The sequence below is a fragment of the Leptosomus discolor genome, chromosome 4 (genome assembly GCF_034619465.1).
Source record: "Leptosomus discolor isolate bLepDis1 chromosome 4, bLepDis1.hap2, whole genome shotgun sequence".
Classification (NCBI taxonomy): domain Eukaryota; kingdom Metazoa; phylum Chordata; class Aves; order Leptosomiformes; family Leptosomidae; genus Leptosomus; species Leptosomus discolor.
In genome coordinates, this window is record NC_141394.1 from 81,108,313 (window position 1) to 81,121,968 (window position 13,656).

The following is a 13,656-nucleotide window of genomic DNA, read 5'->3' on the forward strand; positions in this document are numbered from 1 at the left end:
GGGAAAGGCCCTGGGGGTGCTGGTCGGCAGCCGGCTGGACATGAGCCGGCAGTGTGCCCAGGTGGGCAAGAAGGCCAACAGCCTCCTGGCCTGTGTCAGCCATGGGGTGGCCAGCAGGAGCAGGGAGGGGATCGTGCCCCTGGACTGGGCACTGGTGGGGCCGCCCCTCGAATGGTGGGTGCAGTTTTGGGCCCCTCCCAGCAAGAAGGACATTGAGGTGCTGGAGCGTGTCCAGAGAAGGGCAACGAAGCTGGTGAAGGGTCTGGAGAACAGGTCTGTGAGGAGCGGCTGAGGGAACTGGGGGGGTTCAGTCTGGAGAAGAGGAGGCTGAGGGGAGACCTCATCGCTCTCTGCAACTGCCTGACAGGAGGTTGTGGTGAGGTGGGGGTCGGTCTCTTCTCCCAAGGAACAAGTGATAAGATGAGAGGTGATGGCCTCAAGTTGCACCAGGGGAGGTTTAGATTGGACATTAGGGAAAATTCCTTTACAGAAAGAGTGGTCAAATATTGAAACAGGCTTCTCAGGGAGGTGGTGGAGTCACCATCCCTGGAGGTGTTAAAAAACCGTGTAGATGTGGTGGTTGGGGACATGGTTTAGTGGTGAGCTTGGTAGTGGTAGGTTAATGGTTGGACCCGATGATCTTAAAGGTCTTTTCCAACCAAAATGATTCTATGATTCAATGATTCTGTATTTTAAATATTATGGGTGAGTGCTTTCTGTTTGGGAACGTATATTTAGTCCTCACTGGAAAGCTTTTGAAAAATATTTCTAGGGTACTCCCTCATTTGTCAAGTGCTTTTAGAAAGGTTTTGGTTTAAAGTAAATGATCTCAGTGTGGACATACTTGCAGAGATGGAATTCCTTGCTTCTGGTGGGGATCATGGGCTTGGAATTTTTTGCTCCTACAGATGCAAATTATATTTGTCCTGCACTGGGAGATTCTGATTTGGGTGTAACTTGCGGAAGTTCTCACCTTTCTTTCAAAAAAAAACTCCGCTGCAAAATCCTTGGCCACAGCTGACTTTTTGCAAAAACTGAAAGTTTTCCTTGAAATGAGGTGCTTAAGGTTTGAATACCAGTCTTGGTGCTTTCGTCCTTATTAAGCACTTAAATATACAGTGGGTTCTTTGAAAAAGGGAGAACATTCAGCACCCCTTGAAAGCGCCCGAAGAAAACGAGGAGCCTTTATGAAGTAACTTGAAACAGGTGAAGCAACAGCATTTTGAAAGTCTGGCTGATACCGTGAACAGTGACACCATCTACTGCTAGCCGTCCGTATTGCACCGCTGCAGTACAACCGAGACGTTCTCTTAAAGAATAACCGGCCTCCTTTAAGTTCCTTTCAGATATTTAAATGTTTCTTTAACTCTTTGCTTTCTTGATCATTTCTAACAATTTTCTAGTGCTGTTTTATGTTTTGTTTCTTCCTTGTGTTCTGGTCGTTACATTTCCTCCTAACGTTTTTTTCAGAGAGTAGATAAAAGGGTGTGTTTGTTTGTTTTCAGTTTAACAGTCCTTATAGTTACTACTGGAGGTAAGTATTTGACAAACACTTGTGAAATTAGAGTCTTGGAGCCAGTGACTCCACCTGTTGCATGACAGTGAGGATATTGGGTAGTAATCCCCATCTGTGGTTTATACTGGTTGGTACACTGGCAAAACCTGGAATTTGGAGATGAATAGGGTCTCTGAATTTGGATCTGCACCAAGGATGTACCTGGTTTTACCTCAGCTACAGTGCAGATCTTTATAAAGTTAGAAATGATTCAAAACAGTCACATCTTTGGCTTGGGATTCGTCTCCAGTGTGTTCCTTTGGTAAGCAGATCCCAGAATATCACTTAATTGTGAGTAGTTTAAGTATAAATTGCACAGACACCACAGAAGCCTTAAGCACTGATTACGTTCTTCTTACTTACTGTTGGGCATTTAAAGGCAACTCATTTGCATTACAAATAAGTGAAAAATCTCTTGATAATTCTGCAGAGAAGTTGTAAGGTTAACTCATGAAGTGAGGCAGCTCTGTAGATGGCAGACAGAGAACCAATATCTGCAGGTCCCTTGCATCAGGTTCTGGCTGAGCAGCTCTCGTTGGTTTGTACGTTAACCAGCAGCTTTATTAACTTTTGTTCAGCATCACTCCTGTGGCCATTAATAAGAGGTACGGCTTGGGAATCCGTTTCTTTACTGACAAACCTTCTTTCCCTGGTGTTCGCAGTTTCAATATGTGTCCCAATAATTGCTCGGGCCGAGGAGAGTGCAAGCTCAATAACAGCAGCAATGCTCTGGAATGTGAATGTGCCAAATACTGGAAGGGAGAAGCTTGTGATATTCCCTACTGCACAGAGGATTGCGGGGCGCCCGAGAGAGGGCATTGCAACTTGAACGACACCAAGGCGTGTTCGTGCTCTGCAGGCTGGCAAGGTGGGTCTCCTGGTTAATACTGAGAAGCTCTTGGATTCCTTTTCTAGGCCTGGCTCTTGCAGTTGGATTGGGGGTATTTGGGAGTGTTCCTGGTCAAAATGCTAATGCCTGTCAAGCAGAACAGAGTATCTAGCTTTTTATATCAAAAGGTCATACTTCATTTGTAACAAATGCTTTTAAAAGCAACTGTGCTGCCGCACGAAGCAGTTCCAACCTGTTGTGTGCGGGTGTCAGGTGAAAGCTGTAAATCTCATTCCTGTTGCACCTAAAGCAAATTTGAGCTTGGTGGCAGGAGTTAACCTGTTTGAACAGACGAAATGCCTTGTTCTCATGTCCAGCTGTGCTGGTCAGCCGCGTCAGTCTCGGCAACAGTTCGGAGCAAACGTACATGATTCCTTTGCAAAGATACACTGACGTGGAAGAATTAGTCTCACGTGAAATACAAGCAGCTACAGCGCTGGCAGCGCCTGCTGCCACCACTCGGCTGTGCTGCAAAGCCAGACGGTGTGTTAGGTGCTGTGGGGAGAACCCAAAATGGGTATCCTGAGGAGGATGAGTGCACCCAGTACTGAGGTGAGCCCGTCTGCCTCTCACGTATCAAACCAGCCGCGGGTAATGTGCTCCAGGGCTGGCAGGCCACATCCCCTTGTGCAGTGCAGTGCCTCCTGATGCTTTTCTGGAGGCTGGTTGTGTGCTGACCAAAGGTGGGCTTATGTTTGCTCAGTTTTTAGCCTACCTCGTTTTCCCCTGTGTTTCATTTCTATAGCAGGTTAGTGTGTAAGGGGAAAAAACCCAAACTGAAATAACTCACCAAAAAAAATACCCCCAAAGCCCCAAAACAAACAGGAGCAGAATGAGATCCAAGCTGCTCTCCCCTTTCTTATTCTGAAGCTTTTTTACATCCAAAAATGGTCACTTGTACCTCAGAAACCAGGAGTTTTTCAAGGGTGATAAACCAGATTCCAGTCTGCTTTCCTGAACTGGAGATGACTGCTGGTAGGAACTCTGCAAGAACGAGCAGATGCTGTCTCTTACAGTTGAAACCACAACTCTGTTACACGGTGATTCACTTTTATGACTGCCTAAAGGCTGTCCTGATAAACCTTTTCCCTTTTCAAGCCTTGAGCCGCTTCAGCAGGTTCTGTTTTCTCCGTTGTCTGTGGTAACCCTTTGTGTGTGGATGGGTGTCACTGAGAAGAAGGGAGAGCATCCGTGCGGCTTTTTCCTTTGCTGAGACCTTGCTGCTTGCGGCTTCTCTTCTTCCACGCCGCGGGGAACTGTGAAGGGAAGCCTGGCAGGGGAAAAGTTGGTGTAAAAACAGCGGAAATATAGAAAAAATAAGAACTGAACGATTCACAAAAACAATTCTGAGAAGGAGAGGTATGAAAAGAGGGAAAGATAGCCCTAGACCCTTGGGGGTTTTATAGCATGCTGCTGAGCAGGTCTCCTGAAGCTTTCACAGGTTGTGTTGGGGCTTTTGTGGGTGCATGGCAGCCAGAGAAGTGCTGGAAGATACCCCCTTAGTGTGGAGCGGGAAGGGGTCTGCACTGTGCCCCCGTATAATCACAGCGAGGGGGAACAGAGCGGAGTGGCTGCTTTGCTGCATCACCGATTCATCTAATCTGGAACTGCTGTTTAGTCCTGAAAACAATTTTAAATTCGAAGTTTGTGGTTACAGCTGGGAGGTTGCACACCAGGTCATCACAGATTGCTGGTGTGGGCAAGGAGACAAGGATCGCAGCCTCCACGTGTTACCTGGCCGTGCAGCATCTTTGTCACCTGTGGTGCAGGATGGTGACCTCTAGCTGAAATACAGCCTTTGGAAAAAATCAGCTTAATTTTTAAACCTTATTTTCCCCAGGTCCTGGCTGTTCAATTCCTGTTCCTGCAAACCAGTCGTTCTGGACCCGGGAGGAATACTCTCTTCCAAAACTTCCTAGAGCATCTCACAAAACCGTAATCCATGACAATAAAATGTGGATCGTTGGAGGCTATGTCTTCAATCATTCTGACTCTCAGAGGGTTTTAGCGTGAGTATAAACCTAGATAATAAAGTCTAAGTAGAGGAACTTAGATTTGAGAATTATTTTTAGAAAATGCCATCTGACGTGCTGTGCTTTGGCCTACGCTCCATCTCCAGGGGAGCAGGGCAGTAATAAAAGCTTAGACTCATGTTGGAGATGTGGGAAAACAGCGCTAAGGGGTGCTAGTTCTGGAAAAGAAAAAGTGTAACGTTCCGAATGTTCAGGGGTTTTTTGATTCATCTGCTTCTGACAGCATTTAACTATTTGCTGTATATTTCTAGGCTAGCTTCTAAATTACATCTGGCCTCGTATTCAATGAGAGTAGTTCTGCTTCTCTGTTATTAGCCCCTCCTTTTATTATATCTGTGTGACTTCAGAGTGTTTGGCTCCTTCATTAATACATACTGATTACTGTGGACGTTTATGCATGGGATGCCAAACAGGGAGTGGCGTTTAGGCCATTTTCAGGGCAAAGGGTTTAATCTTGTTTTGAGTTCACCGAAAAAATACGCTTGAATGACAAAGACATAATTTAAAAATGCCTTTTAAACACTGGCATTTTTCCTTTTATCAAGTGGTTGGAACTTACCTGAGCTGAGCGTAAAGTCTTCCTGCGCTTTTGGGTGGATCATGTGTGTAAGTTGTTGTAGCGTAATAGGCAGCGTGTTAGTTCTTGGCTTTGCATGGGAAAGAAAACTCAGGGTAAAGCAAATCAATACATGGACAACAGAGCAGGCTTGACTGGACTTTTTTCATCCCTAAGTAGTCTGGGAGTGCTTTGTGCATGCTGAAATCTTGGTGGGACTTCTGTTAAACCAAATAATTTCCCACAAATCCTGGAAAGGATGAGCAATAATTTTCTTGACTTCAATATCTACTTCTCAGATAATTAATTCAATTTTTATTGCACAGCTATGATCTTATTTCTGAAGAGTGGCTTCCACTGGACAACACTGTGAACTCCGTGGAGATGAGATATGGTCATTCGTTGGCACTACATAAGGTACGCTCAGTGCTGCAGACTCGCCTCCCGGCTGATTTCCCCTTCTTCTCTCCCCGCCCACCCCTTTTCACGGATCGCTCTTGCTTTGGGAGAAGCATTGCTCATTCAAAGGCTTGCCCGTGGTTAGCCCAGTGTGTGTACTTGCACTCCAGGGAGTCCTTGGACTGGCATCCTAGGAAGCCTGTAGTGCCTTTGCTTGTGTGTTCCTTCTTTGCCCTTTTCTCAGAGATTTTAAGTCTGACTGAGGTCAGCGAGTCCATTATTTCCTTCTTACTCTCGGTGCTTACTAGACGTGCCTCAGGGCTAGGGTTTACTGGAGTTCAGCTGGTTCCCCAACTGCCTTTTGTGTAGACCACATAAATATTTTTATGAGCTCTGTTGTCCGAGGCACCAAAGCAAAGCTGGTGGATTAGGGATTTTTGGAGCCTGCTCTCCTTGGCTTCACGTGAATCTCGTCTTCCAGCATCTGAAACAGCAAGTGGATTGGGCTGTGTCTTACCTCATTTCTGAGCTGCATGCCTTGCTGTGGGTGCAGGCCATGTGAGAGCAGAATAGCAAAGGGTTTGAAAAGGAAATGAGCTAATCCTTTACTGACCTTTGATTTTCAAATGTTAATTAGCTCATCACAGTGCAAGCCTATATAAAGCATAATTATAAACACTTGAAAAACTTTACGCAGCACCGTTCCCAAACAGAGCACTTGAAGAGCCTGAGAAAGATGGAAATTCCTTCCTGCGAGGGCTCAGTGCAAATAACTGTTCAAAAGTAAGGTGTGATCCAAAAGAAGGATCTTGTCTGATGACGGGCAGTGAAGCTGATGAAGGGTGAGGAGCGGCTGAGGGCCCTGGGGTTTTTTTAGCCTGGAGAAAAGGCGGCAGAGGGGAGACCTTATCGCTCCCTACAACTACCTGAAGGAGGGTGTAGCGAGGTGGGTGTTGGCCTTTTCTCCCAAGTAACAAGCAATACAACGAGAGGAAGTGGCCTCAAGTTGCTTCAGGGGAGGTTTAGGTTGGATGTTAGAAGAATTTATTCACTGAAAGCGTTGTCAAGCACTGGAACAGGCTGCCCAGGGAGGTGGTGGAGTCACCGTCCCTGGAGGTGTTTAAAAGACATGTAGATGTGACACTTAAGGACATGGTTTAGTGGTGGGCTTGTCTGTGTTAGGTTTACAGTTGGACTTGATGATCTTAAAGGTCTTTCCAACCTAAACGGTTCTGTGATAAGTGGGTTTACCGTCAGTGGTTCTCAGGAATTTCCCAAGAAGCACAAGCTGTAGCAGAGAATTTCCCTTTCCGAGGTTACCTCCTTGTCAGCAGGTAAACAGGGCTCTGCGACACGCTTCGGTGGGTTCTCGACTGACTCTCAGATGCCTGGAGAAACCCACAAAGGAAACTCGAGAGAGTTTTGGAACTTAACTCTTACAGGATGATTACTAAAACCCTGTCTGACTATCCTGGCTCCGTTCTTTCCAAAGGGTCCTCATTTTTTTTGGCAGCGCATTAACTTGAAAGACAAAGCTTTCAGCGTACAGACACCAAGGAGTTTCCCTCATAACTACCTTTCTTCCCAGCCGTCTTCTGCTGTTTGCATTTGCAAGCTGTGGGAGGGGTTCAGTTTGCTTATTAAATCACCTGGCTTCAGGTGCCTAACTTTGGGTGCCTTTGGGAGCCTCTGAGCTCCGTTTATAGTGAAAACAGACCTAGTTAGTACAGGTAGTGGAATCTGGAGAGCAAGTCAGCTCGCCCAAGAGTAGGCACACCTTCCCTACTTTTGATCAGTTGAATTATTCTCCACGCTCCACTATATTTTTATATGTGTATATATATATATATATTTATATATATATGACACTCAGCTAGCATACAGGCACCTAAATTTTGATGCCTGTCATCTGAAGGCCAGTCCTGCCCCACACACACCTTCCCCTCCATACCCTGATGTAGGCTGAATTGTGTGTGTTGAAGGTATTCTTCGTTAGAGACAATCTTCAAGACATTGTCGACTTGGGGCACAAACCCTGGCAGTCGTGATTGCTTTCATATCAAATGTGATTGGCGAAGGAGATGGGTTTCTCCTTGGGAGAGGAGAAAAACTTAGGCTGCGAGAAGATAAAATACAATAACTTCATTACTTACATATTAGCTGTTTCCTAAATGCCCAGCTCATTGGCCTCGTTTTAAATCTGACTTCTCTCAGGATGATATATACATGTATGGTGGAAAAATAGATGCAACGGGGAACGTGACCAGCCAGCTGTGGGTGTTCCACATTCCCAGCCAGACCTGGACTCAGGCGACGCCGAAAGCCAAGGAGCAGTACGCCGTGGTTGGCCACTCGGCCCACATCGTCACCCTGCGAGACGGCAGCGCGGTCATGCTCGTCATCTTCGGGCACTGCCCTCTTTACGGGTACATCAGCAACGTCCAGGAGTACAGCCTGGGTGAGTGGGGCCCTCCTTACCAGTCGCTTGTTTTAACAGTTGGTTGGAAAAGTATTCACGTAGCAAAACAAAGACAGATATGTTCTCCTTCTGTTTGTGTTTACAAAGAAGTTGGGTCTAACTTCCAGTGTTTGTATAACACAAACAGTGAGCGGGCAGCTGCGTGCCTCCAGCTTTACACAGCTTGTTAGGTCCCAAAGACAAAAAAAGCTGTAATTGGGAGACAAAGCAGGATAATTTAGAGGACAAAGTGGGACAATTGAGATTTCATTTTCCTCTCTCCCTCTGACAAAGCAAGCGTTTTTGATATTGTTTTTGTATCCTGCGGATACGAGAACGGCTGGAACAATTCAGACCAAGTATCTGCTGAACGAAGGACCCCTGTCTGCAGTGGTGGCCATCAGCCAACGCTTAGGGGAACAGGGAGTGGATTTCTGGGCTCCCGTATACAATCTGGTCCCCCCTTGTCTCTGGGAATAGTCCGCATTCTGATCCAGAGATTTCCACTATCACCAGCTCTCCAGATGAACTGAACTTCTGCCTGACTTAGCTGATCTGAAATGGCTCACTGGAGGCACGTCTGACCGGGTAGAGAACGTAGTTAAGCACGGGAAGTTCACAATGAGAACGTGCTGGTGGTTGTCAGAAGTAGTGCCCCTGTCTGCACTTCTGACCTGTTAACCTTGTCCTTCGGTCATCTTGATCCAGAGGAACTGCTGGAGCCTACTCTGGCTCACCGGTGTCCGCATGAATGAGCTTTCTTCCTCTAGGGGAAAGCTAGAGAAAAGCGGGATACGTGGGGCAGTGATTTATTTTTGTACTGTTCTTTTTTTTTCCCATGGGTGATCCTGCAGATTGTTAAATTCCTTGGCCTTTTCTGTGCCCGATCTGCCCTGGAGATAGGAAGCCTGCGTAGGGTTTCATTCTGCGCTTGCTGCAGAGAATTGGTGTTTAATTTGGCGTTTTTGTTTCAGTTGCCGTTATATTGTGTCTAGAGTGCTTCAAACCAATGTTATTTTAGTGAGTGAGATATAGGGCCATTAGTCACATATTAGTTTTTATCTGCAGTGTTCTTCACAGTCATACTTAACTTGGCTTCAGTGCAGTCTGGCTTTATATACATAAAATAAAAGTGCTCTTGGGTACCATTCCAAATCAAGGCATGGTGCTAGCATTGTCATGTCACTGAAATACCATATATTGTTTCTGTACTTTTTGTCTCTCATTTACTTAGCTCGTCTGCAAAATGTAACAAATGACTGTAGAAGAGGCATTTCTGATCTAATTAAGTTGACGATAGTTCTTGACAGCAAACTCCTTGAAGGAGAATATTTTTGGATGTGAAGTGCTAGAGACAGCGTCTAGATCTGAGTCAAGGGAAACCCAGTTTGCTTCACCGCCAGATTCGTGGATAAGTTATTAACCGAGAGAAATAAACCATGTTTTTGTCCCTCATGCTTTTCGTTTCTCAGCCACAAACACGTGGAACATTTTACAGACGAGCGGAGCTTTGGTGCAAGGAGGGTATGGTCACAGCAGTGTTTATGATCCAAACACAAGATCAATTTATATCCATGGAGGTTACAAAGCATTCAGTGCCAACAAATACCGGCTGGCAGATGACCTGTACAAATATGAAGTTGATTCTCGTATGTGGTGAGTAGTTCTCCCTCCTGTATACCATTTTTGTGTGTAGTGGACGAGAGGATGGGGCATTTGGTGAGGGTACAGTAGGGACAGAGTTACCTGCATTCAGGAGAGAGATTGTGCTCTTGTATCTGATATTTTTATGTCCCTTTATGAATAGAGAATCATGTAATCACATATACTCAAGGCTGTGAACGAGCCAAGAAACCCATTCTAATCTATTGTTGTATTAAAGCCGAAAAGAAAAATATTAGATGGGATTTTCTTGCCAGCAGTACAGGCTGTGCATATGAGTGCAGTTACTGCAGTCAAGTGAGTGATAATTCATTCTGCAGTTAAGACTGTAAAGGAATTTCTATTATAACCCCATTTTCGTCTGGCTCTGTAACTGCTTGAAATGTTCATTTCTTAAGCTGAAATCTTCTGCGATTTGTTTCTGCCCAAAGGTGGGTTTTATTAAAAAGCGTTAGCAACATTTCACATCTTTTGAGCTGTAGAGGTGAAATAGATTTTCCTCACTCTTCTGTTTTTCTTAAAGTTGTTTTTAAAGGCTCCTGACAAGAAGGGGACTATCACACATAAATTAACACACATAAATTTCAGTCACTGTATCTCTCTTTTTGAGAGTTTAAAACAATTTCTTTCTGCAACAACTCTCTGTGAGTCTATAGTGATGAGTGAAGTAAATAGTGACTAATTTATTATGTCCAAAAACCTTCCTTCCCGCTCCGTGGTACACGCAGTAATAACCACGCTTCCTTTCTTGGTTCACGTGATCCTCCGCTTCAGCCGTGGAGCGGGCGGATCTGCCTGAACGGGCAGAAAACTCCACAAACGGGACAATGTTCTTCCAAACCGCTGCAGCGCCGACTGCCTTTCGTCGCATTTATTTTGTCAGTCTCGAGAGGGCTGTCGGAACAGGCAAGCAGTCGCCCTGCAGCGAGGCGCATGGGAGTGTCTGCTCATCTTTATACATTTTTTTGGTGTCGTTGACTCCTTTTTTTTTTTTTTTAATTCTTCAGCAATTTAGGCCCTTTCTCCCTCTTGTGATTTCATGGAAGGGCAAAGAAGCGGTCCCCTGATCTTTATTTCGCCGAGCATCTGTCTCCCCGTTCAACTGGCGGCTTCCCAGTCTGACACTGTAGCCCTGGCAGGGGCGGAGTAAGGCCCCTGCGTGCGGTGATACCGCTGCTCGTGCCTTAGGATCGAGTCCCTGGTCCAGCTCTTTGATAGACCATTTGCTGAATATTTGCTTGTGAAAGCCTGGGCTTCAGCGCAAGCTGCGTTTGGGAGGCTGCTGGTGTGCAGAGCTGGTGGGACAAACCTGCAAACCGTGTGGCCGAGTCGGGATTTTCCCACAATCCCACCCTCTCCAAACACTAGGGGCGTTCTGCAAAGGGTGAGCCTTTGTGTTCAGCGCCGTTAAAGATGAGGTTTATGGATTTGTTTATGGATCTTTGTTTATGGGTTGATGCCTCCCATGATTTAGTCGTGGGTGAGGTGATTTTTGCAGGCATTCAGCTGCGGGGCTCCGTTATCAGCAGCTGCGTGGATTTCCTTAAAACAGGTTTTTTAGCTTTGAGCAACAGATGACGCCCAGTTTGAAAGAATTCTGTAGGTGACTATAAAACACCGGAGTCCTCCCAGGCGGTGCCCACGTCAGCAGGTTTAGCTGACTGCGCTCAAAAGCCCAGTTAGTGTGAAAACTTGATAATCCCTCGGGAAGGAATGGATGATTTTATGATCCCTAGCTTTGGCAAGAGGCTTTTGTAGATGTATTTCTTCTATAAATTGGCAAGCAGATGGGAAGATGAGAGAAGGAAATTTCAGGAGGAATTGAACAGTCTGGAAAGAAAGTTGTTAAATACCCCATTAGAAAAAGTAGTTAAATAATATCCCCCCCGCCTCCTCCCTACACCCCCGAAACCTGCTTCGACGTGGATTTATGGATCGTTTTGTCTTCGCCAGGTACCAATCAGTCTCGTTAACACCTCTGTTTTGATTTCTGCAGGACAATTCTTAAAGACAGTCGGTTTTTCCGCTATTTGCATACGGCTGTGATAATGAGTGGAACCATGCTGGTGTTTGGAGGAAACACGCACAACGACACCTCCATGAGCCACGGCGCAAAGTGCTTTTCTTCAGATTTTATGGCGTACGATATTGGTAAGTTCTTGCAGAAATAATAATAAAAAAAAATAAATTCTTGGATATTCAGTCTTCAGAATGACTGATTTACATGCTGGGTGTATTATACCAAAAGCTACTAAGCATATTGCGGAAGAATGTGTAATCAGGAGAGGCTCATTTAGTCTGGTACACATTACCAAGCAAATGAGCTGGTGCAGTGATTTCAAGGCAAATACAGCAGCAGTTATTTGGTCAACAGTTTATACACAACCTTGGGCATTAAAAACGAGTTCTTAAACAGCAAGCATATTGTTCTACCATCTCAGCTGAAAGCTATCCTGATATTTTGAGTGTGTTTTACTCTCTGATTTATGAAAACTGCAGGCTGTTAGGGCAGTTACAGGCGCTGGACCCTGCTGAAGCTCAGCTCGTCCGTTGCACGCCCTTGTTTGGCTGAGCTGTTTGTAATATCAGTTTGTTTATATGTGTGCTTTATAAGCGTAAAGATCCCCATAAGCGCTATTTAACAGTAAAGCCAAATGGTTAGGTTTTATTTGGAAGGATTGGGTTTGGAGGAGTTTGAGTAGCCAGGAGAGGGCAGCATTTCTTTGTGAATTTGGAGTCCAGAGACGGTGCATTTAAGAGGAAGAAAAGAGGTGAAGTTATATAAAAAGAAGGTGCGTGTACATCCAGATAACTCACGCTGGAGAAAAACACCCTTCTGTACTCCTGTCACACTCTGCCTTCTGCTCTCAGAATTCCTTAAATGTGGGCTCTCGTGATTGATTCCCTGAAATAATCGTGTAAACCTGAATTCTTGGGGCGACTGTCCGCTGAGATGTCACTCCTGGTTTGTGAAAGGAGTATGCAAGCGAATGGATTACTCTCAGCAGCAGGGTTTGGAATCCTTGTGCTGCTTTGCTGCCTGTTACAGGGGTCATTCCCTTCTGCTTCCAGAGATTTCAAGTCGTATCCTTGTGGAATTTGTTGTGTGCCCTTAGCCAGCTTTTTTTGAGTTTTTTTTCTTGAAGAATCAAAATGAGGTATTTTGACAGTCACGGACAGAGTAATTTTTCAAAACTTTGATAGCAATAGATTTTTCTTACTGCATTTTGCTGTCTTCCCTGACCCATCCAACTGTCTGTTAGGTGTAAAACACAAATTGCATTGATTTGACGAAATACGCCGATCATTATGTTCGTTTTGATTCAGTGTCATTAACAGGCAGGTTCCTGTGGCACGAAATAAGTGTTGTAGTCAACTCGCTCAGTCCTTACCGGGTTTACACTTGGAATGGGACCTTGCATTGATTGCACTTCACGTGATGGGGATGAGAGCTGTTCCAGTGCTGTTGGGTACCCACGTTCCTTAGGGCAGAGACTCTCAGCCTGGACAGAGCAGCCTTTTTTCAGAAAAAAACACTTTTTTTCTATTCTTTTCATGGCAGGACACCTTATGCACGATTTGCCTGATGCCATTGGACCAGGAGCACTACCAGGAGTACGTTAGGGTGCTGGCTGATCATTAGTGGCACAGCGGGAACACCCATTTGGTGGTTTTTCACTCATGATATCTGCAGGAATTATTGTATTGATCATGTCCATGTTGGTCTCCATGGGAATAAGCCTGTGGGGAAGCATTGCAAATGTCCAAGGCTGTTGTGGCCGTGCCACCACAGATGGATACGGCCATCACATCTTTAATATTAACATGCTTACGTGTTTGTTATCTATCCCCTGGTGCTCCCAAGGCTCAAGCTACCCAGGAGAAAGCCAAGCAGCAAGGTCCATTGGTACCACGTGCCTTTGGAGGAGAGGCTTAGTAATTGGCTGTCTCTCTCCCTACTTTTACAGTACGCTGTCTGGCTAATTTGCTCATTTTTAACATCTTGTTGATGAAGGTAGTATCTTAGTGATCATAGTGATGGTTGGAAGACTGGAGAAAATGGAAATTAAAATGCAGTCTAAAATAAAGGCTTCAGAAACAGGT

General features: G+C 45.3%; 1 protein-coding gene across 1 annotated transcript in view; it reads left to right on the forward strand.

The window, feature by feature from the left end:
* ATRN (attractin) overlaps positions 1 to 13,656 on the forward strand; it is a 154,250-nt gene that overhangs the window by 49,507 nt on the left and 91,087 nt on the right. Inside the window, exons 5-10 of the mRNA XM_086464912.1 lie at positions 2,218 to 2,423; positions 4,285 to 4,453; positions 5,360 to 5,450; positions 7,647 to 7,890; positions 9,363 to 9,546; positions 11,549 to 11,703. Coding sequence (XP_086321038.1) covers positions 2,218 to 2,423; positions 4,285 to 4,453; positions 5,360 to 5,450; positions 7,647 to 7,890; positions 9,363 to 9,546; positions 11,549 to 11,703 — 1,049 coding nt within the window. The remainder of the gene's footprint in view (positions 1 to 2,217; positions 2,424 to 4,284; positions 4,454 to 5,359; positions 5,451 to 7,646; positions 7,891 to 9,362; positions 9,547 to 11,548; positions 11,704 to 13,656) is intronic.